This window comes from Limulus polyphemus, unplaced genomic scaffold (assembly GCF_000517525.1).
Source record: "Limulus polyphemus unplaced genomic scaffold, Limulus_polyphemus-2.1.2 Scaffold415, whole genome shotgun sequence".
Lineage (NCBI taxonomy): Eukaryota > Metazoa > Arthropoda > Merostomata > Xiphosura > Limulidae > Limulus > Limulus polyphemus.
In genome coordinates, this window is record NW_013666025.1 from 395,808 (window position 1) to 422,352 (window position 26,545).

The window sequence follows — 26,545 nt, forward strand, 5'->3', positions numbered from 1 at the left end:
AGTGGACGTAGGTTGTTTTTGTGTACCTTCTTTGCGAAAATTATCGAAACAAATAATTAATTTTTGAACCTCATGGCCAAGAAAATTGCCTCTATTAAAGTGCAGATGTATCAGTCTCTGTGTTCCTTTGATAAACTCATATCTTTATACCCCCCCCCCTATAGTCAACATAGCTAGATACTGTGCAACCTAATTGTTGCCTCACTGCGTGATAACAATTGAAGTCATTACAAAAAACAACCCTAATTATGATGATAAAGGGAAGAAGAGACAAACAAATTAGCATAACAGTGCTTGACGTTTAATAAGAATTTGTAAATAATACAAAGAAATTTTATCATCAGTTATATCAAAGCCAGTTGTATTTTGAGAGGAAAATTTGAAACTAATATAACATGTAAGTGAATAAGGTTTCGAATATATTGTTGAAATTGAAATTGTGCATATAATCAAAAAATAAACAGTGGCTAAGCGTTTAGATGAAATAAGCGGTTACAAACAGAAAACCGATGCAACTTTGAGGCTTATTAAGAACATTTTGATTAAGTAAAATCTTCTGTTTTTTTTATGGAATTTTATGTCTCTCCAATATGGGAAAGAGGCATATAATATTCCATATATATATATATATATATTCCCTTTATTTCCAGCAATTACAGCTGTAAAACACTCCTTTACTTTTGTGCTGAATATCTTAAACCTCGGGGGACATATACCTTTGTCCAATATGCCTAGACATTTATTTTATTTTTTTTAATTTAGGCCATCGATTGGATCTTAGGGGGTCAAAGGTCAAACATTACACAAAACATATTTCTTCGTGCAGCTCCCTTATATTTACATCAATCCAAATTACGCTTTGCGCAAAGATACTTTAAATCAACTTCCTCAGAATAAGCAGACAAATTTGTAGTTTTCATTTTGAATTTAAGTGTGCAAAAGGTTAAAAAAGTCGCAAAATTGGATTTTTTGGGGGTTTGATATGTCTTTATGTTTCGACCAATGTAAATGAGACTTAGCATAAAGATACTGTACGAAAACTCCCCCGACTGAAGCATAAAGATCTGAAATTTGTAGCTTTCTTTTGATTTTACAAGAGTAAACAAAAAAAATGCAATGGGGTACTCCGAGGGTTGTTGTTCTTAACAATGCTTTGATTCATTTAGTTCATGGAATTGCATATACTGTGTCGAAAAATAGGTATTATTTATCCAAAGATTACCTGTAAGGTGCTTGTAGTTGAGAGTAAGTTGAATTACGCAGAAACTGGCTTTCTTATGTAAAATAATGTCACACATTACTATGCTCCAATAAATATTTCGTCACAAAGAAGTCTCGACTTTTTACTATGTTAAGTGCCTTTGTCTGTGAAGTATACATGCTATAGTTTTTGCCTTGCCTTGAATATTATTCTCTCTCTTGAAATTTATTGTCTTTTGATGTACGTATGTATGTTTTGTTATAGGTAAGCCACATCTGGCTATTTGCTATGTCCACCGAGGGGTATCGAACCCCTGATTTTAACGTTGTAAATACGAAGATTTACCGCTGTCCCACCGGGGGATTTGTCTTCTGAGGATCTTATCGAAGACATATTGCATTCGCTTGCGAATGATGGCGGCTCTAATCTTTAGTTATTTTGAAACTGAAATAAAAAAAATTAAACTTGACCAAAAAACCTCATAAACAACCTGTGCTGTTAAAACACGGTCACCTATGTCTTAGTCTTACGTAACTCACTAAAACTTACAGAACATGCTGGACTTTTGGAACGGTAAATCTTGAAATGGAAAATACAGCTGAACCCTAACCAATAGAATATTTCATCCGTAAGAACTGATGACTCAGTATTCAAACTATTAAAATAGTTGTTAATTTTTCATTACGGCTCATTCTGGGTTAACTCTATTTGTTTGGTTTTTGTCTCCATCAATGATACATCTTTATTCTGTGGTTAAACGATGATAGACTTGACTAATTTAAAAATGAAATTATGATGGCACGCCGACTATTTAAATCAGACAGGCTGTTCTCTGGGTCACAAAAAACCTTGAATAAAAAATTTCCAATGAAGCTTCATGTCTGGTAGTTTTATAAAATATTTTCAGGGTAGACCAGACATAAGTAATTAAAGTGACAACTTTCATGTAATTAATCACTGGTTCTCTATTAAAACAAGTTATATTACAACAATAGTTATGAACTGTTATCCGTGTAATTTATTACGCTCCTCTCAAAACCCGTTCGTGATAAACAAATGAAAAAGTTACTGCGATTATGTTTGTTGGAGAATATTCTTTAAAAGGTAAAAGCACATGAATTGATAATGAATTGAGCTGATGTTGAAAATTTAATGCATTCTTTCATTGTACAGCAAAGAATAGCACTGATGTTATAACATCGTTTGTATGATCCCTATAATTATCTATTTTGATTGTTTTTCGTTTCCAAGTTAAGACTCGTTATTACATTTGTCCATTGTTTCTAGAATAATACATGACGTGAACTTATGTTTACATATTATTTATGTACTATCTGTACGGAAAGATTGGGAAACGCGTGCACATCACATATATGCGACATCTTGAAAATCGTGTTCTTTTATTTCAAGACTAGCAAAAGTACCCGGCTTCGCTCAGGTTATTAGGTTGATTTATTCTAGATGACTATGTCAGTGTGTGTATTCTGAACCCATTTTAGCATAAAAGTATAACCTATATACTTTTGTTGGTAAGCAACATGATATAAAACCATTGTTGGAACACATTGTTACTAAAATGCACATGCCCTTCATGCAGAGCACAGATAGCTCATTGTGGAGCTTTGTGCTTAAACTTCAAACAAACTAAAACGCACTGACTTTTCTATGTATATTAGAAGTTGTTATATAAGGAACCACTTCTTTTCTGTGTGGTTTTTCACTCATTAAAAAGATGCGCTTGTGCACGCGTATGTAGATAAAATAAGTAAAAGTACCTAGGTGCAGACCCTCAGGGTCCACTTAGTACGGGGGAAAAATTCAGGTTTTTAGGTTCTTTCCTCTTGGAGCTATGGCAGTCACACACAGACACGTACGTGCGCACGCCATAGACGTCAATGAGAAGTTCTCATTTACAAATTTTAGGTTTATAATTCCTCATCAATTTTCGTCATTTAAACCATAACTTTTAAGGATGTAAGTATTGTATCCATGTGCAATTATGGTATTATATTATTATTATAACTGAAGATAAAACAAAAAACTGACAACTGTTTACATTTAAACAGGTTTTTGAACTTACCAGCAAAGACATGTTCAGAATAGCTTCTAAAATAGGCTTATCTACTCTAATTAATATCAGCCATGACGACTTGTAGGCATTTGTATCGTTGGTATTTTGCTAACTGTCTGGTTTTCTCTCTTTGAGTCTCGATCACTTCGGGTAAGTGGAAAAATGATTTTTTTTTATCCCTGTCACCACTGTTTGAACGGTTTACTACCGCACAAAGGTAGGCATTATGTAATTGTTGTTATATCAACACAATCATCTTAATTATTTAATTTTCTATAGTGCATATTAGTGTATGAAAGACATATTAATACTAGAAATAAACGACCTTATAACACCAAAATGTTGTCTTTATTTAATTAGACACTTAACGTTTCGCTTTACAGCTTCTTCAGGAGCGTTCACTAAAACATAAACCGAAACTGACTGTACAAAGCTTCAAATTCTATAAATTTATTATTTAAACCAATGGAAGTTTTTTGGTTTTTTTTCTAGTGTTAATACAATCCTCTTAATGTTCATTTCGATCGATACATAGCTAAGAGCTGTTGCCTGATATCCAAGATGGTGGGCAGAAGCAGCGCCACCTGATATCTTTCAACATTATAAAAACTCATTTTACTCCTGAATAAGAATGGTTAACTCTTCAAAAGCGCTCGAGTTTCATGGTTTTTCAAAATATATTTCTAAAGACTGGTATTGGTATTGTATTCTTAAAAAATCAGATTGATGTAGAATTGGTTACTTGTGGGGAAAATAACAAACAAACTACAACTAAGTGAAAACCGTGACTCAATTGAAATTACATAAATGAAATTAAATTGTCCCCCACTCATGAAAGCAATCCCTCTTGTCTCTCTTTTTCTTTTAACTGGTTTTTAGAGAAACGTTGGCAATCATATTTGGATATTGGTTTTAAGTACTGAGAGATATAAAATATCACATTAATAATCATTCTTTGGTAACTTCATGCATTTGAGCTTTGAGTACTGAATTGTTAGTTTCTTGATCTTTATGTAGTCAAGAGTTTACGCTAAGGATCAAACTGGCTGTGTGTTTGTTATAACGTTAGTATTTACCACATTCCGTTGTGAACATAAAAATAATCATAGATTCTCTAATGTTAAACGCTGAAAGCTGGCGAAACAATCGGACCAAGAGGCGCTTAATATTCCTGGTAGAAAATCACGTTAGGCTGCTTATGTTTTTTAAAATCATTTCTCTTAATAATTAATGAAAAATTGAAAGTAGACTAGCGTGATTATAAGAAGAATATTAAGCCTATTATAATACATAGTTTTAGCAATATTGTAAAATAATCATTCATGATGTTAGAAGGTAGGTTCAAGAAGTCTTGATAGAAATGAATAAAAACCCTATAATTAGAACGCTTTCGAAAGGTGGACCTTTCTTCTTCAGGGGCAAACTGGGAATCATGTAATTACAATCGAATGTAATTAATATTAAAACTATTAGTCATTCTAATTTCACTAAATACTTCCACCTTGATTAGACATTATTCTATTTTATTAATAGTATCTACTTTATGGAAGATGTCGACCCAAATTTACATGAATTAAAAAATATGATGTTTTCACTTTACATAATAGTTATTTTTATATTTCTAGGCAATGACACCTGTCCGCCAGAGTTTGATGGTTGGGGATGCTGGAAAGCGACATCTGCTGGACATATTGCGAAAATTTCATGCCCCACCTTTGGGTCACTGGCAGAAAATAAAAGTAATCTTTAAAGCATTTGCTATTCTCTATTATTTTTAAGTTATAGAGTTGTCTGAAAAAACAACAAAAAACAAACTAATTTTTACCCGTTAAGTATTTAAGCCCATTTCAGTAGATTTTCAATAAAAATATAGGTACTATCAAATGTAAAAGTATGAACTGTTATCCGTGTAATTTATTACGCTCCTCTCAAAACCCGTTGGTGATAAACAAATGAAAAAGTTACTGCGATTATGTTTGTTGGAGAATATTCTTTAAACGGTATAAGCACATGAATTAATAATGAATTAATAATCTATTTAAGCCTATTTCAGTAGGTTTTCAATAAAAATATAGTCACTATCAAATGTAAAAGTAATTTTCAAATTTGGCTAAAAACGGAAAAGGAATAACAACTAAATGTTCTACCTGGTGTATTCTATCTCCACCAATATATCACTTGAGGCTGTTCTGATCGATCCCAGCATGCCTAAGTAATCAAACAATTAACGGATTTTTCTGGATGTAATGTAATTATATCGCCACTACGGACTGCAGCTGTCTGGGAATTACCATCGCTTGGCACAGAAAAAAAAAAACGTTCAGCAGCCAGAAAAATACCAGTAAATTGAGAACGAGGTTAGGTTAATCACATTATTTGTTGTTTTTTTTTATTTTTCGTTAGGTGCAAAACTTCTAGCGTTACGGAATCGAAACGTTGGACAAAAATGTATTTATTCATCACTTTTTTCTTCGCAACGTTATGATTATTTGTAATTAAACCACTAAGTGGAGTACAGAAAATTGCAATAAACTAATAGACTAATAGGTTGCTACTTTAAAAACTGTAGTTTATTAGATGAAACATATGTAAGGCTTCTGTTTGTTCCACACATGATGGAAATGGGCGTGTCTCAATGATTAGCATGCCATGCAGCAGATGTAAAGATCCAAGGTTAGGGACGTGATGTGATTAAATATTCTCCTTACAACCAGCTGTAGACGTATCATAAAAGTTACAATCTTGTTATTATTCTGTTGAAAGAATTGTCATCTCTCTAATCAATAGCTGGCCCGGCATGGCCAGGTGGTTAGGGCGCTCGACTCACAATCTGAGGGCCGCGGGTTCGAATCCCCGTCCCACCAAACATGCTCGCCCTTTCAGCCGTGGGGGCGTTATAATGCGACGGTCAATCCCACTATTCGTTGGTAAAAGAGTAGCCCAAGAGTTGGCGGTGGGTGGTGATGACTAGCTGCCTTCTCTCTAGTCTTATACTCCTAATTAGGGATGGCTAGCGCAGATAGCCCTCGTGTAGCTTTGCGCGAAATTCAAAAACAAACAAACAAACAAACTAATCAATAGCTAAAAATTAGGGACAACTGCACTTGAATCCTAGAGGGTCTCTGATAAGGTGTCATTCAGGTTGAAAATTCCAAACCTAAACATAGATCCTGTAGCTACGTGAATAATTTCAGTAGCAAAATTTGTAGGTTAACAATTTCCAGTAACGTAGGAAGCGGGGGGCACTCCCCCACTTTCAAAATACATCAAATTAGGAAAATTACTCTCAGCAAAAGCAAGAGAATGAATACAACTTAATCCAGAACCCAAGAGCTTTCAGGGCCCTAAGATGAGCCCTGGACACCGGCTGTAATGGGTTTGCGTGTCATGCACATTCCCACGCTTCGCTCGGTCAGATAAATCTTGGGCCCTCCCACTTTTTAATTATCTATTACGTAGATCTCTGATTTATTAATATCATTCACATTTGAGCAAAAAATTGCAAAAAGGGCGTAGAGTAAAATAAACCATTAAGGTAATAATAAAAAGAATCAGTTATAATTTGCACCCACTTAATCCTGTCAAACGCATTCAGTCTGAAGCATAAGCGATCTGAATATTTTTCGTATAATGTTTTAAATCTTCTTAGTAAGTGTATCAAACCCACTTACCACATCCAGCGGCAGATTTTCAGTTATTCCTAATCCTTTTTTCTTCGAAACTATATGCTAATTTAAAATATGGTTCCTTATCTTCGAGACCTTTCATAATCTAATTTGTCTGTTTTTATAAATGAGTAAGCTTTAACTAAACTCATTTAGCATTTAGGGTCTCTCACACCTAATGAATCAACTTCTGTGTTGTATAATACAGTAGAAATCAAGGCACAAATTACAAAAGGCAGAATTATGAACCTACAGAGTCGTGATCAATTTTACTATTATATATTTAAATTCGCGTAGAAATAATCTTAACGTTACATAAGATGGCTATTTTACATTCTATACTGTGATAACGTTTCGTCTCAGATACACTAGGGTCTTTTAAAGGGCAACTGTTGTAACTTGCAAACGGTTCTGCCATACTTTTGTAACCATCTAAAATGAGAAAGCTGATTTTTTAGAAGATAAAATAATCGTCGCCGGAGGGGGTCTTAGTATCAAAAATTCACTTGAAGATCTGCTGCTTTGTATGAGTTATATTTTTGTGTACACGTATTAGCATAATATACATGGGTAGGCTAGGAAGTTCTTGTTTGTTGTTAAGCGCAAAGGGTTATCTGTGCTTTACCCACCGTGGGTATCGAAACCTGATTTCTAGTGTTATTAAATAACGGTGGGGCAAAATCAAAAGAAAAAAATCATTATGTAAGCATTTTCTAAAAGTTTTCTAAGTGGCAATACAGTAAAAGGAATAACTGTAAGGGCTTTTGAAACGAGGACCTGGCATGGCCTGGTGGTTAGGGCGCTCGACTCACAATTTATGAGTCACGGGTTCGAATTCCATCATCAAACATAATGTGACGGTCAATTCCACTAGTTGTTGGTAAAAAGCAGCTCAAGAATTGACGGTAGGTGGTGCTGACTAGTTGCCTTCCCTTTGGATCCCTAGTGGCTCAACCATAAGTCGTGACAGTTGCGGGAAAAGAGAGCAAAGTTATGTTTGAATGACACTTCTGAAACCAAATTTAATCATGTAACTATGAAAAAGCAAGACAAAATTATGCAGACATTCATACAAATTATTAAGTTTTTCTAATATGTTAATTTTAATTGGAGAAAATTATGGATATTTTCATTGTTTACCTTTAGGAAAACTAATATAAAAGTACTTTATATAATAATATTAGCGAGGAAAGTTAGCGCCTTATTCCAAACTGAACTAAAAAAGTGCAATAATGGAGACTGCAAAAGCTGTGATTGATACAATATACTTATGTTCACCAGGTGGCACCACAGTATCATTACACCTAATGTAATTTGAGTACCAATACACAAAGAATGTCGAGTTAATTAGTAATTGATTATTATTATTTACTAAATATTTCGTGTTTTCTATAAGATGTGTATGTAAACAGAAAAAGGAAATTTAGAAAACCAATTTCTTTCGTCGGTACATCAAACGGGTTTCGTAAAATATTTTTATGTTCTAATAACAAGAAGAGAAATCTAAAAAATAAACCCGCAACGAACTTAATTACTCAAAATAATAAAACAGATCATATCACTAGTGCTCATTTCCAAATTCTGCTAAACGGATTTTATCAAATAAAATAAGTTCAGAAGTGTTTCATATCGAAAGTTCTGGCTCATAAACTCAAGTTTTTTTCTAAACTATTCGCTAAATGATATTTATAGGAAAGATTTTGTAAGACTGTTTAGTGTAGAGAGTATTGATTAATTAATTTTTATGAGTGAATATTTTATGATTGTTTAGTTTTTATGTAATAAGAGAGTTAAAAGCAGACGAAAGGTGTGTTTATATTTCTTTAATGTTGAGACTATCGAACGTCGCGTGCAATACATTGACGTCGAGAATATAGAGATTTCTAGAAGGTGGGCAGACGATTAATTGATAAATATATAAATAGTGTGAGACAAGCAGAAACAGCAGACAGACAATAGCAGAAGAATGTAATGTCACGGCCAAGGAAAAGTTCGGTGTAAAGTTAACTGCCGTAGAAGTGATAGGCCTAACGATTAACATAGGTCTAACGTTTAATATGTTAGAGCAAGACTAACAGTAGAAAAGGAGATAAGAATAAGAATTTATTCCGTCAAAGCGTGGTTCTAAAGTAACTGAATCAGCCTGAGTGTACTTAGACAAAAGGAACAGAGGATATTTTGATGAAAGAAGACCAAAAGATTACTGGAAGAGTATTATACGACTGCGCTAACTAGCTCCACAATTGTAAGTGAATTATACATAGAATACTTGTGCGATAGAAATAGGGAAAAGGTAGTTCGGCTTGTCAACTGAAATTCTAAAGTAACTGAATAGGTCTAGGTGGACTTTTGACAAGAAGAAGAGAACCATATAGTGTTTCTGATATCCCTATGATCTCTACAGTGTAAAGAATTTGTTGTACATACTTTAAACTAGTTTCGAATTTCTCTCTCTCTTTCTCTCTCTCTCTCTATATATATATATTATTTTGAAAACAACTGAAGTGCGTACTGTTCATTTATCGTTGAATTTATCGCCAACAAGTCACAGACACCTACAATAGTAGAATCCTAAGTCCAACAACAACAACACAGTATATATTTATACTATTAAGAAGTATAAGTAAAAACATTTAATTGACAATTGGCAAACATAAGCTAACTCTTTAACATCTGACAACACCGTTAGACGCCTGTAAATATTATTAGGACGTGGTTTTCTTTTATATAAACAATGTTCTAGAATTTCATTTTGTTAGTGTTCGTTACATAAAAAGTTTAGTTGACAATGAACCTAACGTATGTATATATGAGTGTGTGTGATATGAAGTCAACTTCGTAATTTAGCTTTTAGCTTTTATGTGACAAAAGCCAACTCAAATAATCATGTATGTATAATGTGACAAAAGCCAACTAAACAAATCACGTATGTATAATGTGTCAAAAGCCAACTCCACTAATCACGTATGTATAATGTGCCAAAGCCAACTCAACAAATCACGTATGTATAATGTGACAAAAGCCAACTCCACTAATCACGTATGTATAATGTGCCAAAGCCAACTCAACAAGTCACGTATGTATAATGTGACAAAAGCCAACTCAAGTAATCACGTATGTATAATGTGACGATAGCCAACTCAAATAATCATGTATGTATAATGTGACAAAAGCCAACTCAAACAAATCACGTATGTATAATGTGACAAAAGCCAACTCAAGTAATCACGTACGTATAACATTGATGAAAATCCTGTTTTCTTGCGTTACAATTACCAAATTATTTAAAACTCGGGTTCATGGAATAACATTTAACACACATGTACTGGCTGAGTTGAATGTGATATATCGCTAAAACAATTACACAAGGTGTATATTTACTCGGTAACTTAGTTGTTTAATTAAAGCGACACAGGATTCACATTTTAAAACAAAACAAAAAAAAAAAGCTCGCGATTACGGCAACTCACTTCGTTTTATAAATTAAGGCCTAAATTGTTAATTAAAAAAAAATCATTTATTTTGTGAATCGGTTTTGTACTTACTCAACACATGCTATGTTTCTTTCAGTTTTCTTAAAATTAAGTGAATAAACCGAAAAAGGGACTTAGGTTACAGACGAATTTTGGTCGACTTGTGCACAGTATTAGTAGAAACAAAGCTGATTAAGTTAACCAGTTATAATAACTTAGTGATGATTTATGTTCACGTATAAGCAACTTTCTACAAGCTTTCCTCCAAGGCTAACCTCACGTCTGAACTTCCCTCCAAATACCTCCACATGTCGCAAGAAACATCTAATAACCAAGTATTAGCAAAGGTGTACACTCAACGAAACATAATTAATTCGCTGCAAGACTTATATAGGTATATTAAGCTAGTTATGATAAATTTTATTTCCATGGTTTAAATTAGACTTAGATGAAATCGTTAAAGGCTGCTTGTATAGCTAGCTGTTCATTTTCTTTTTGTTTTCCCAGACTTTGTCACGCGGTCTTGCCTGGCTAGCGGTAAATGGGCCATTAACAGAGCAGCTGGAGGAGAAGAGAACGGTGATTACTCTCCATGTCAGCTGAAGCAAACATCCGTAAGTAGACAAACCACGTTGTAACCATGAGTTGAAGGTTGTCTTTCTGACTGCGTGCACACACGACTGATCTTTTATTTTTCGTTTTGCGCATGTTACCTGCAATAAAACCACACATTTCAAGATTGATATGAAACGAGCGTCCAAAGACGATTAATTAAAGAACTGGGAACGTCGGGAAAGGTTAATCCACTGTGTCCACTAATGAAGTATTATTATATCATCCTTGACAAAGATTGTTTCATTTTACGAGCATTAAAACCAAAATCAGATTTAGCATCGTTTATCAATTACGTTTTGTCTCAGCAGACACTGGGCACACCTGAAACAGCATTTCCAGATCCTGAATTAATTCCTCAGTGCAAATTGGCAGACAAGATATAAGCGTTGTAATTAATAGATAATTAAGAGCTAAGGATCAAATTGATATTAGGCATTATACGAGCTAATAAATTCTAATTTCTCACGAGATGGCTCTTTGTAATAAACAAGTAATTTCTATTTGTACCGCGTACATATTTGGAAATTTTAGACTTGCCAGTGTTTTATGTTCCTTAGTTGAGTTATACGCTGTTATATCTTTATTGTTACTTTCATTAACAGTACTGGTTAGAATGTTTAATATATCTAATTTTATTACTTTTTAACTTTGTTTTTATAATTATACTTTTAATCATAAAGATTGTTTTGTATTAATAGTTTAATATATATATATATATATTTATGACTAACTTAATTGCATTATTAGTTTAATATATGTATATATTTAGGACTAACTTAATTCTTCCAAGCTTATCGAACCTCGTGAGAAATTGAAAGAGAAGATGATGAAGTCGTCCAAGAGCAATACCGAAACATTCACGAATAAAACTAAGAATATAACCAGAAATGTATAATGCGGGTCGGAAAAGAAATCAAAGAGCGTGATCATGAATTAATAGAAGTGCTGAAGAAGCAAGAAATAATACCTATATAGTGCATTGCCAAAGTAGATATGATAGATTTGGCACAACATGATGAAGAAGACGTTGTGGATACAAAACTGTCATCACAGAAACCAAAATTACAATTGTACAAGAAGGCGCGAGAGGACAGATCGGTTGCAGGAACGGCTTAACACTCAGACTAACTAGATAACCCTCACCAATGACTATTCAGTAGCCACTAATTATAATCATATCACTTGGATCTATAATAGCTGCTTCAGTCTCCAAAAAGAGCCACCTGGACTATCAAGATCCACAGGAAGTACTCCAGGAAATACAGCCAGGCTTTCAAGAACGTTAGGTTACACCTTTCATCAATACAACTGTTTTGGGTCCATGAATCGTAACTGTGTTTGTATGTTATTTGTGATAACAAATTATTGCTCTTTTAAGCAAATTTCAAAAGGCCTATTTACAAAAGTCTTTTGGTAAATATTCACTATCGCTTCTGTTAAAAGTATTTCCCTAATTTTCAGTTTAAATTTCGATGGATGACCAAGGCATATATCCATAATTAGTGAAATAACGATACAATTTGTCACTTCTCTTTATATCGTATTTCACTAGAGATGCGATTTCCATTTTACTTTCTTAGTTGTTGGTTGGTAACAGCTTTTCAATGAAACATATTTTATAGATAGAGACATTACCTGCGTAGTTTTCGTGTACGTGCGAAGGAAAAAGCTTATGTCCTGAGTGTTTATAAAATTTTTGTCTATTGTAATTTTTTAAAATTACACTTGAGTTTTCTAGGTACTTGTCCGTGAGCCTAATGTATATTTAACTGCACACATTCTTACACTTAAACAGAACTTCCTATAAAGTTATCAAAAAATGTGTGCAGTTAAATATATGATAATTTTATAGGAAGTTCTGTTTAAATGTAAGAATGTGTGCAGTTAAATATAACGCTTAAACAGAACTTCCTATAAAATTATCTTAAACTGCATACTAAGCAATAAAAATCATAAAAATTATGAAAACGTCATTCTGCTGAGTGGTTTATATGGTCAGGAAGTTGATCTAGGCTTTGTCACTGTTTGACATGTGAACTTTAAGAAATCTACCCAGAAGTAGAACAAGCTTGTTGAGGCACAATGTTTGTACTTCAGTCAGAATTTGTTGAAAACTGTTATAACTTAAATTATAATTAATTTTGTTTCAGTGTTTCAGGATAATATAATATAACATAATGTTTAGGGACAACAAGGGACCTATTGGCCCATCTCGGCTGTCCATCCTCTAAACTAAACTAAAACTATTAAACAAATGAATTTAGAAATAACTAATCTTAAAGCCAACCCACGTAATCATAATTATGGGTTCATTAACATATTTTGTTATCTACGAGTGACTGTATACTATTCTACCAAAAGTAAGGGAACACTGGTAGTTATGAATAAAATATGTCATTATTCCAAGACATTTATAGCGTGTTGGCCTGCCTTTGGCCTTAATGACTGCTTCAATGCGTCGTGGAAGTCTGTCTACTATTTGCTGGTAGAAAGCTGGTGGTATTGTGCTCCACTCCTGCTTTAAAGCATAAGCAAGTTCACAACTGAAGAAGGCCATAGGCCTTGCCCTAATTCTGTGTTCCAGTTCATCCAAAGATGTTCTATCGGGTTGAGGTCGAGGCTCTGTGCTGGCCTCTGCAATGTTATTCTCTTCAAACCAAGCTTTCACAATCCTTGCTTTGTGACATGGAGCGTTATCATGTTGGAAGGTCTAAGGGCCGGTACCATAAAATTGCCACAATGAAGGACACACAAAATTGTTCATAACATCAATGTAGGACTCAGCATTCACGGATCCATGCACTACAACCTGTGGACCTAGTCCATACCACGAAAAACATCCCCAGAACATGATACCGCCACCTCCAAACTTCACTGTTGGGACAACACACTCAGGTAATGAATAAGCGTTCTCCGGGCATCCTTCTTACCCAAACACGTCCATCAGACTGGAAGAACATGTAGCATGACTCGTCGCTCCACAGGACCGATTTCCATTTATCCACGGTCCAGATTCGGCGTACCTTGCCCCATGCCAATCGACGATGTGCATTGGTTTTTGTTATCGACGGCTTGTGGGCTGCAGCTCTTCTGTGAAACTTCATGGCATGCAACTCTCGACGTGTCGTGGAAACACTTATAGGATTGCCCGTGGCTTCTCGCATCTACATACACAGGTTCTCTAGGGTCTGACGGCGAGATGACGTAACCAGCCTTCTCAAGTCGCGTTAGTTCCTATCAGTCAGTATCTTATGCCTACCTGGTCGTTTCTTGGGCTCACTGTCAGCTGTGGACTTCCATTTTTTTTCAGCACGATGCCAGTTGTCGACCTGGGAATGTTTAATTGTTGCGCAATAGCACATACAGACATTTTCCCCAAATAACATCCAACTATCCTTCCCCTCTGAAACTCTGTTAGCTCTTTCTGTGTACTTATCGTTTGAAATGACTTCCGAGTGAACCGCTAATCACCTTTATAGGCCAAACTATTTGCATATTTCGTCGTTTTACCCATTTTCCTGCAATCAGAGGTGCGTCTCATGACTTTTGGTAGGATAGTGTATGCTCCAAACTAAGTAGCTAGTTTTGGATGGGCCATGTTCTATTTATCAACATAAAAATATTATCTTCTCAACGAGAGACAACACAGTGTTAAAACCTTTAAAATATGAGTTTCGTATAACATCCACATACGAGTATAACTGAAGCTTGAAAAACAGAGCTCACTCTATAATAGTTCTGGTAATAGCTTGATAGTTTTATTCAACAGAAACTTGTGTTAATAACAGAGGAACAGCTGGACTATAAAAACTTCATAATCAACTATTTCTTGTACACCTACAGTATTTAAAGTAATCATGGAAAGAGTGAATCAAATGGATATAAAATGTAAATATATTATGGGATTATCTCATTTATGAAAATGAACTACGTTGGAGTACAGTCACATGCTGATATATTACACAGTTCTACCCCATCATAATGTCTATAAAAGTTCAAGCTGTCATACTATTCCTAATGTATGGTCCAGTGGTGGCTCCCTAAATAGAAATGCCAGATGATAAACGTGCAGAAATCAATGTGTTGGTTGGTAGAAGCTACTCCGTGCGACAGATTGAAATGAAATTTTACGTTTCACTAAGAGCTGTAAGGAAACTGAAAATGGTACGTAAAGGTAGTGTTGTTCACAATATAAACGATAAAGGTAGCAACTTGACATTTTTTCTAAAGTGATGTTAAATAACACTGTTCTTTATGTGATACATAATAATCTAATAGAGATGTTGTCAATGGCCTAGCTGTTAATATCGGTGTGAAAGTCACTTACTTAATATCGGCGTGAAAGTCACTTACAGATCAATTAGACATTCATTAGCCCAAATTAAAAGTTTGTCAACAATCAACTATAGTTTTTGTGTTGTTTGTTTACCGATGAAATGAAGAGAATGGTTTCAAATACAGATGACCGGTGTGGATTGTAACTCAGCCAGTGTTGAGGGACAAATACAAATGACAGGTGTGGATTGTAACTCAGCCAGTGTTGAGGGACAAATACAAGTAACAGGTATGGATTGCACGTCAGCCAGTGTTGAGGGACAAATACAAGTGACCGGTGTGGACTGCAAGTCAGCCTATGTTTAGAGACAAATACAAGTGACAGGTATGGATTGCAACTCAGCCAGTGTTGGAGATCTATGAACAATTAATAGCTCCCTTACTTCTGACAGGTGATTTTATTATGTCATTCCCAAAGGAACAAGACCTGTTGGGCAGGATTTCATCATCCAGCACGACAGTGGTTCCAAGCATGCAACAAATATGGTGAAACGATACGTTAAATGAAACATAGGCTCATGGAAACAGTAGAAACCATAGCTTGGGTTACACAAAGTCTCGATATGAATATTATAAGAATGTATGGGTTTATATGGAAATTAAAAAGGTCAAACAGCAATTAAACAAGGAGTCATACAAGTCATTTTGAACAATATTTCACAATCGTACATTGAAAAATTTACGGTACTATCAAACAAGGTGTACTGTTTTTTAAAGCAAATACAAAATGCTGTTGTATTGTTCAAATTATTAATTTTTTTCTTTTGTACTTTCTATAATAACATATTACACTAATAATAAACTGACCACTTGCGATCGCTCATTCTTGGGGTGGCTCGCGTATGTGTATCACCTGTGCGTTTCCATGATGATTTCCAACGTATACCTGGTTCAACACAATGGCTTTCGAAACCAAAACTAAAACTTTTAACGCTGTTTGCAGGTTTCAACCTAATGGGAAGATCGATGACAAGGACTGTATACGTAAAGTCTTTATGTAACTAAAGGAGAACACTATCAATCATTCATGGGGAAAATTTCATCTGCGGCTTATGTAGCTAGTGGGAAAAGACTTGGTATCTGAAGTGATGTGTCAACTTCGTGAAGTCGCAAATTGATGAGAACCAACACTTGACATTCGACGATGGCTTGTAACATGACACTAATCTGTAGCAGTGTTATATCCATACTCTTGTGTTTTGATACAGTTAAGTACGAAATCGATCACCTGCTACGTTTGGAAGATGCTAAATAATGTAAACAGTGTGCAACTTGTTAGTAAACTGTAGTGGCTGTTGCGTTGTTTCTAAAATTATTCGAGCTAAATCAGAGGCAGTCATTTCGCTAGCACACTTAGGGTGTTGTTTATTGTCCAGATTTAGTACACTTAAGGTGTTCTTTTATGTTCACATTTAGTACACTTAAGGTGTTGTTTATTGTCCAGATTTAGTACACTTTAGGTGTTGTTTATTGTCCAGATTTAGTACACTTGAAGTGTTGTTTATTGTTCGGATTTAGTAACTTATCGGCAGTGAAGAAGTTACAAGTCTATACTTTGATTTTTAGTTCTTGTTTGTTTTTTATGTCTGATTATCTTTCTTTCTGCATTTTATTATCTCGTGTTTTTAGATATTTTTGGCAATAAACAGATTGAGATATTGAGCACACAAGCTTCATTTGCTATCTGTACAGCTGCTACTGTGTCAAACTAGCTTTAGTTACTATCTGTAAAGCTGCTACTATGTCAAACTAACTTCAGTTGCTATCTGTAAAGCTGCTACTGTGTTAAACTAGCTTTAGTTGATTTTGAAAAAATCTTCATTATTCCAAAATGTCAGAGTAAGTTACAACAGTTCACCTCGGGAACGAAAATAACAAAAAACATGAATAAATCGGCATCACGTATCTTGAGCTAAATGTATCTTTTTACTATTTTCTGCCTACCCCCACCCCGGGGGCTCAGCTGTAAGTCTGAGGACTTAGTACACTAAAAATTGTTGTTTTGGTAGATTAGCACACTGATATCTCTAATATAGAAATAAAAGAATAGCATAGCTATAATATATATATATATATACTAAATAAAACCTACAATAATAATTTTAAATAAGCAGTAAGAATTAAAACATTATTATTACTAAAGAATACCAAGATAGTAGAGGTCTTTTGAAAAAGAAGTATCTCTGGTTTGAGTTTCAGAATTTTTCTGGACATGGAACTTTTTAATCCCAAGCCTTACACAAACCAGAAAAGTATCTGTAAAAGTTTTTAATCTCAAGCCTTACACAAACCAGAGAAGTCTCTGTAAAAGTTTTTAATCTCAAGCCTTACACAAACCAGAAAAGTCTCTGTAAAAGTTTTTAATCTCAAGTCTTACACAAACCATAAAAGTATCCATAAAAGTTTTTAATCTCAAGTCTTACACGAACCAGAAAAGTATCTGTAAATTTTTTTAATCTGAAGTCTTACACAAACCAGAAAAGTATATGTAAAAGTTTTTAATCTCAAGTCTTACACAAACCAGAAAAGTATCTGTAAAAGTTTTTAATCGCGAGTCTTACACAAACCAGAAAAGTATCTGTAAAAGTTTTTAATCTCAAGTCTTACACAAACCAGAAAAAGTATCTGTAAAAGTTTTTAATCTCAAGTCTTACATAAACCAGAAAAACTATCTGTAAAAGTTTTTAATCTCAAGCCTTGCACAAACAAGAAAAGTATCTGTAAAAGTTTTTAATCTCAAGCCTTACACAAACAAAAAAAAGTATCTGTAAAAGTTTTTAATCTCAAGTCTTACACAAACCAGAAAAAGTATCTGTGAAAGTTTTTGTCGTTTTATATGCAATGTGTAATTATATTTTATCACTTACGTACATAGTTCAAACAGAATTAAAGTATTTTTCTTAACTATGTCTAATGCCAAACCTCTGCCAAGAAGAGCATGATACTATACAGTATCATATTTTCCGAAAGTAATCTCCATTGTGATGAAGCGATAAAAAATTTGCATGAGCTGTGATTTTTTTTTAAATAAAGATGTTATCTGAAATGTTTTAACCACTATACTATTGGAGATATATGATGTTGAACGTGCCAAACTAAATTAACTTTTCTTCTTCTTTCTCGTAAAAATTGTCAAAAAGCTAGGTTCAATTCACGCTTTAAGTTGAAAAATGTATTATCTCTCCCATCGACGGTCTTTCTTCTTGAAAACAAGGGCTTATATTCATGGTATTTACGCTTTTTAAGGCGTCTTTTTTATGTCGATGTTCTAGCTGCTACGAAAATATTGAATCCCCCTTGATAAAAAATTTAGAGATGAGTGCAGTACGTAAAGTTTATCAGGTGTACCAACATTCATCCGTGATGATCCGTTTGCATAGCTTACATACAGGGGGGGGGGGGGTAATATATCGTTACCATTAAATTCTCATCATTCCTATATAAATCTAATGAGGACTGTAATGCCATATTGTTGCAGCAATCATAATTCACTTGACTTCTTAGTAGGGCTAACTGGAAGCCTGACAGAGTAGCTTTCGGTAACTGTGGATTTAAACGATTCGAACAATATATATCTATCAAAATTGATAGACTATACACTCTGTTGACCAATGTAATGACATTATTCCAAGATGGCTTAGGTGGGGAATTACGATTCATCAGATAAATCTTATCCGTCTGTTTTGTTTTTCGAAACTTGTTTGTGGCTCAAGTATTCTTCTGCACTAGAAGATCAAAACGTCTTCTTCAAACAAATTTTTCAACAGGTGAATAAGAAGTCATTTAAAATCCTTTAAAAGGATGGGTCATTTATCTTTTTATTCCATATTTTTCTTTATATGCAATTTATATTAATGCACGTGATATAACGAATTTTAGGAGCAACTTCCTGGACAATATTAGCATGATTTTACGTAGGACTTTCAAAGAATCACTTCTATAACAATGTGCTCCTGTATGATAATTCTGATAATGGATTTGACGTTTCATTTTGATTTTATTTTTTACAATACTTTCAGATCACCCACAAAAAGTTGATCAAGGAACTACTCAATGCTATGGACGAGTTACAAACATCACCTTATGCGACAACAGAGACTACTCAGGAATTTGAGAGATGTGTTGATGACGTATTATCAAAACCAGAACCTACAGGTAACTGGATTTCCATCTTAGCATGAATATCTTAACTTTTAAGAGTTCCAGTATTGAATTATATAAAATAATACACGATATTACAATTAAATTGTTCTTACCATTTTGTTAAAAACTACGTGTTTTAAAAACTAACCGTAAATAGCTAACAGAGCATTAGGGAGTTGTGTACTTCACGTTGTGCTTGAATAAAACTTTTTCTAGCCGCCCCAGTGGCACAAAGGTATGTCTGAGGACTTACAACGCTAGAATGCGGGTTCGATACCGGTGGTGGGCAGAGCACAGATAGCCCATTGTGTAGCTTTGTGCTTAATTACAAACAAACAAAACACTTGTTATATATCTAATTTGTCCCCGGACTTATAACACTAAAATCCGGGGTTCGATTCCCTGTGGTGGAAACAGCAGAGAGCCCACTGTGGCTTTCCTAAAACAAACAAACTATATACAATTTTAACTCTAGCTCTGAGCACTTAATTTTGTTTTGTGTGTGTGTATGTAATATTCTGAGTGCAGAATTTATGAAACTGTTTTTAATTTTTGATCACAAACTGTACTAGAAACGTTTTTATTAAAGAACAGTTGTAACTCTAGTTTGCTATTCATTTGACTGCTAAAGACATCTAGTCTGTCGGTTCTGTTAAAATAGTTTTTATAGCTGCTAATGGCTGTTCAAAGATCCTTAGCGTCCAAGAATGGCATTAAAAATAATTTAATGCAGTCACTGCTGATAATTAAATTTAATGGCTGATGATGAATGTTAGCACGTGTTTACAGGCTATTTAAACGATCTCAGTAGCTTTCTGATACCAATGATGACTGTTAAATCCATATTGACCCACAAATATTGTGGTATTCAGATGTTCAAGAGGTAAGTACAAAGTATCGCCATAACACGAGAGAACAAAGTTTCTTCCTTCCGTGAGAATGGAATGAACACGGATAACAAAACGAAAGTTGAAACACTGGCTTGTTATCTTATGGGGAACCACCATGGTGGCTGAATCACGACATCTTGTGACGTCTGCTTCGATCAAGACTTGAAGGGAAGTCACAGATACTTGAGGTTTTTTCAGATCCAAATTGAGCTACTGCAGTGAACATTACTGTCGGATTATTCTTCTGCTTCAGCATCCAAATCTATGTGACCACCTTGAACTGTGTTGCCATACAAATATTCTCAGCTAAGAGATGAAATGAACCCCTTATATTCTGTATTGGTTTGTAAAACAGCTCCCTTACACATTTGTCAATGAAAGCCTCGTTACAATCTTCTTAGGATATCCTTGTAAATGGCCAAGTTCTCATTGGACCCATACCTTCAAGAATTGAACACGGCTCTCTAGAAAGTTTAGTTTTCAACATGGTACAAATCTAAGACACAATTGAGTGTAGAAAAACTTGTCCCATTCAGCGAGTTGCTTCTAGTCCAATGTTTTAGAACATTGAGTGCTAAACCCTTCAAACTGAACATCAGATATTACACTACCTGCTTCTGATAGTACTTCATTATCCTTTTGAACACTTGCGGATTAATTTCCATTGTGAAACGACAGTGCAGACAAGTTATCAGCTGTGAATATCTCTAACATCAGTGTTGAAGGGAGGGCCTTCTCATTTTTCTCAAGCTTAGAGACATGCATATTCTAATAGATACAGAGAAATCAGATGAAGTTAGTAGTAGAATACCAAAAACGTTCAGGAATAGATGTCTTTAGAGCATTATACACCGATTTTAGCCACTAGACATGACCTCAGAGCATTACCAAGTAAGCCCTGCCACCAGCCTGCAAGATACCTTAGCCGTTCAATGATCTTCAGGATTGTGGTGAAGTTCTGGTTACTCTGCCTATAACCTAGCTGACCTGTACTGTTGAACAGTGACAGAAAGGCCTAATGATACTTGTGTTACAACCTATTTGACCTGCACTGTTGAAAAGTGAAAGAAAGGCCTAATGCTACTTGTGTTATAACCTAGCTGACCTGTACTGTTGAACAGTGAAGAAATGCCTCGTTTGGAGGAATGTAAAGCGTACAAAGCAGAATTGGAATGCTATTATACACTTTTATACTGGGATTTCAGAAAAGGCAAGTAAAGAATAATGTAAATAAAATTATGATGAGTCTTAATTTGGTGTTATATCAATTCAATTACTGATCTACAGATCATGTTTCGTGAGATTATGCGTTATAAACCACAAAAGTAGTCTTCTCTTAAATGACTGATATAAAATGCTTATTTGTTCTTCAAATATCTTAAAGAACAAATATTAAAACAAGTTATTTATTAGATATATATATTAGTATCAAACTTTAAAATCCATACAAAAGTTGAATATCGTATATTAAAAATATTTTAAAGCCTCACCATGTCCGGTCATGCTCTTTCTGATGACCGTACATCTTGAGGTAGCCCAGCAGTGCAATTTCCATTGCAAAAAGTTCTATGTTTGTAGATTCCTGTCTTTTAAAATATTTTACACTTTGTTTACAACGGATGAAATACGACTTGTTGCAGGTCTCTTTCTGGGTGGTCCTGAGACTCTAAGTTGATCCACGTTACTTTGTTTTCCAATGACATTAAGTACAACAGATATCCCCGTCTTGGAAATTTTAAATCCCTGATCTGAAAACAACTTTATCATCTGAGTGTTCGAATATTTTGCGTCGAAAATAACTTTTACGTACCCTTCCCAAAAGTGATCAATTCTCGGCGACATCACAATACCTACGATACGCCAAACAGTATCGAAACTTAGTTCTGATATATTCCGTTCTACCACCGCAATTTCACATCGGCTGTATTTGTCACGTGACTTGCTGATTTTTGTATTCCAAATCGTTTTAAAATAACGAACCCAACACTTTGCGTTACTTACCACTCGATCATACACAATATTGATACGACAGATCGCTGATTACTTTAAAAATGAGCAAAACACGAAATTTGTTCAAAAAACAGTAAATTTCATGGAGTCGATATTCTGAACGTGTCTTTAAGAAACAATGAATATAATAGGTTTTGGAACTTCGTAGGTACCAGCTGACATTATAGGTAAAAAAGAAAATACGTTTTATTTACACCAGTAACTGCATTATATCATCCTGATTCTGTTTGAATAGTCTCCGGTCGGGTACGCGGTATGTTTGCGGACTTCCAACGCTAAAATTCAAGATTTGATTCCTCGCGGTGGAAAGAGCGCAGATATTCCACTGTGTAGTTTTGCGCTATAAACAGCATACTAATAACAGGATTTATTTGTATATACGTATATTAAATGTATTGAACAAAACTTTGCTAGAGACTTATTAAAATTCAAAAGTTGCTTTTTAAAAAGTTTGGAGATGGTGGGACAGGCGTGGCCTAGTTGTTAGAGCATATAGACTGTGAATGCACGGTTCGCGACCTTTTACTGCAGAAACGTTCCGAAATTTATGGTCGTGGATACGCTCTAAAAGTGAAGGCGAAATCTCACTATTCCATTAGAGTAGATCCAGATATGCCTTTTATAGTTTTACTCATAAATATTAAAACAAACAACTGGAAATCAGTTTCCCCCCACCCCCCTACAATCTACCATTACTTTACTCTTTCTTTCTTCAACACGAGTTTTGTTATTTGAATAAAATGCATGACAATATTCAGGTTATTTCAAGGATCAATGAATACTGTCCAAAACAGATGATGTTTTTTTGTTGGTTTATTTAGGGATAAGCATAATATGCTGATAGAATACGGTAGTATTTGCATTAGTTTCCTGTAGGAATGGACTTGATATGGTGAATAAAAACGACGGAAAACATATCGAATGCTGTCTGTGACAGTTTTTGAAACAGACACGCTGTATTTCATTATATATTTCCTCGGGTAGTATTTTCTATGAAGTTCATATTTACATATAATGTTTTTCCTTTCCCGCTTTCTCTCCAGACGTTTTGTTTAGACAAAAAAACAAATATTTCAATTAAATTCATATTCTTTTCGTTTCCAACAAATAAGATGTAAACAAAAACTTTGCCCCTCCCCCAGTAGCACAGCGGCATGTCTGCTGACTTACAACGCTAGAAACCGGGTTTCGATACCCGTGGTGGGCAGAGCATAGATAGCCCATCGTGTAGCTTTGTGCATAACTTAAAAACAAACAAATAAAAAATTAATATACGCGTGAGTGTGTAAAATTTCTTTCGTTATAAAATTGCGTTGTAAAGCTTTTCTTCCTTTCTTTTTACCCTCTTTCTAACTTTGACAGCACCATCAGATACGTTTATCTTTGTCATATATAAATATATAGTACGTCAATATACACCTTGGCTGCCCTATCTATACACTGTCTTGGATATTATTACCTTTGTAATTGAGTATAAATTTAAACTACTTTTTTGTTTGTTTGCTTGTTTGTAGTTAAGCACAAAGCTACACAATGGGCTATCTGCGCTCTGCCCACCACGGGTATCGAAACCCGGATTGTAGCGTTGTAAGTCCGCATACATACCGCTGTGCCACTGGGGGGCTAAACTACTTTTAAGCTTTTTCTGTAAACTGTTTTATATCTTTTGGTATATTAAATAAGTGTTATATTATCGTACAACGATCTTTGTGACTTTGTTTAACAAGGCAGCGAATAGTCGAAGTTGTTTTTTCTTTTGTAATAGATAATCTAATTGGTCAGCTGGTGATTAGACTTGAGTTTTAGTAACAACTAATGTCTAGCTCAATGTTCATATTGACTGCTAAAGTATTCTTGGTAATCTGTTAAAAATGCTTTTCGGGACGCACTAATGACTTAATATTTCTGCGTGACCATTAATGGCCAATTAAGAATTCTTTTGGTTGTTTTTTTCTGATACTAATGGCTGTTTTAGTGGATATTATTGCTTCATTAAGCGTTCTTTTTTTCTGGTACTATAACTATTACATTTTTCTCAGTGGATATTATTGCTTCATTAAGCGTTTTTTTTCTGGTACTATAACTGTTACATTTTTCTCAGTGGATATTATTGCTTCATTAAACGTTTTTATGGTACTAATGACTGTTTCAGTTGTTGTTTTTTCAGTGTATATTATTACTTTTTTAAGTGTATAGTTTTATTTGTAGCGTTGATGGCTGTTTCGGTTTTCTCAGTGGATATTATTGCTTTATTAAGCATTCTTTGTGGTACTAATGGCTTTTTTCAGTTTTCTCAGAGGGTATCATTGCCTTATTAAGCGTTCTTTGTGATATAATTAATGTTGTTTTGCACAGTGGGCTATCTATGCTTTACATTGTGATGAATCCAACAGCGTAAAATTGCTGTTAAAATGGCTGTTAAAATGTCTTATAGTTTATTAAATACTACTTTATACCGGTGGTTTTCCAAAAATACTCCATGATTAGTTTAAAACTTACAAGTTTTCATGTTAAGCGCAAAGCTACGCAATGGGCTATCTGCGCCGTACACACCACGATTTGTTTGTTTGTTTTGAATTTCGCGCAAAGCTACACGAGGGCTATCTGCGCTAGCCGTCCCTAATTTAGCAGTGTAAGACTAGAGGGAAAGTAACTAGTCATCACCACCCACCGCCAACTCTTGGGCTACTCTTTTACCAACGAATAGTGGGATTGACCGTCACATTATAACGCCCCCACGGCTGAAAGGGCGAGCATGTTTGGTGTGATGGGGATTCGAACCCGCGACCCTCAGATTACGAGTCGAACGCCCTAACCACCTGGCCATGCCGGGCCACACACCACCGGTATCGAAACCCGATTTTCGCGTTATAAGCCTTCAGTCTTGCCGCAGAGCTACTGGAAGGCAGGAAATAAGAATAACGCGATGTAGTACGTTTTTAATTTGCATTCATAAGTTTCTTCGAGTGAATTAAACAGAGGAAAGATAGTTTTAGTACCAAAGCAAATTTTAAAAGTTCATTTCTGTGTGTACTAAAAAAAAGGCGCTTAAATATTATAGTTTAAATATCTTGGGACAAAATAAGATAAGTAGACAAAATATAACAATCTTATCTTTCGAAATAAGCATCTACACAAAGAGTTTCAAAATTATTGGTGTAACAAACATTTATTCCTTTATTTTCTATGAAAGTAAATAAATTATTGTCCTATTAGAGTGAGTATGAATAAGATAAGTTGGCCCGGCATGGATAGGTGGTTAGGGCGCTCGACTCGTAATCTGAGGGTCGTGGGTTCGAATCCCCGTCCCACCGAACATGCTCGTCTTTGCAGCCATGGGGGCGTTATAATGTGACGGTCAATCCCACTATTCGTTAGTAAAAGAGTAGCCCAAGAGTCGGCGGTGGGTGGTGATGACGAGCTGCCTTCCCTCTAGTGGGGGACGTGCTAAATTAGGGACGGCTAGCGCAGATAGCCCTCGTGTAGCTTTGTGCGAAAATTCAAAACAAATAACATAATTTTTTGTCTGCGGTGCAAACAAACGTAAATCCATATTCATTTCATTTAAGAATAAAACGTTGCCAATATATATATATATATATTAGATGTCATTCAGGCATTTTCCCAGCTCAACGAATCAAATATGCAAAGATCTAAACGAGATGCTATTCTAAAAAAAACTTTAGTTAAAAACGTAAATCTTTTAAAATTTCTGATTAAGCTTTTCGATATATATATATAGCGTCCATGTACGCTCACAAAATAAAGTAAAAAAACATTATGTGCTATAAGCAGTAAAATGTTTCATATAGTTTTTAATTGTTTCGGCAAGTTATCTGAGCCCTTTATTTTGGAGATATATATATTTGTTGTTGTTGTTGTTGGCAATTGGAGTAACTCACTCTACTCATATGTAATTACAACACGCCAAAAAAATTAAAATTATATAGTGTAAATGTATGCCTTCGGTATTCAGTTAAAACGCTCACACTAGATGACTGAGAATAATTTGGGGGGGGGCAAAGGGGACAACTGCCCAGGGGCCCGGGCGAATGAAACCCGGTTATGCCGTAAAGCCCGCAAAGCATCTTTGCACTATATCTTCATTTAATGATAAAAACCATAGTTTTTGGCTTTTCTTT

At 34.8% G+C, this 26,545-nt stretch overlaps 1 protein-coding gene across 1 annotated transcript in view; it reads left to right on the forward strand.

Annotated features, from left to right (window-relative positions):
- Positions 1 to 2,277: 2,277 nt before the first annotated feature.
- LOC106458088 (calcitonin gene-related peptide type 1 receptor-like) overlaps positions 2,278 to 26,545 on the forward strand; it is a 64,863-nt gene continuing 40,595 nt past the window's right edge. The window contains exons 1-4 of the mRNA XM_022384220.1: positions 2,278 to 2,305; positions 4,898 to 5,011; positions 10,918 to 11,024; positions 19,380 to 19,515. Coding sequence (XP_022239928.1) covers positions 2,278 to 2,305; positions 4,898 to 5,011; positions 10,918 to 11,024; positions 19,380 to 19,515 — 385 coding nt within the window. The remainder of the gene's footprint in view (positions 2,306 to 4,897; positions 5,012 to 10,917; positions 11,025 to 19,379; positions 19,516 to 26,545) is intronic.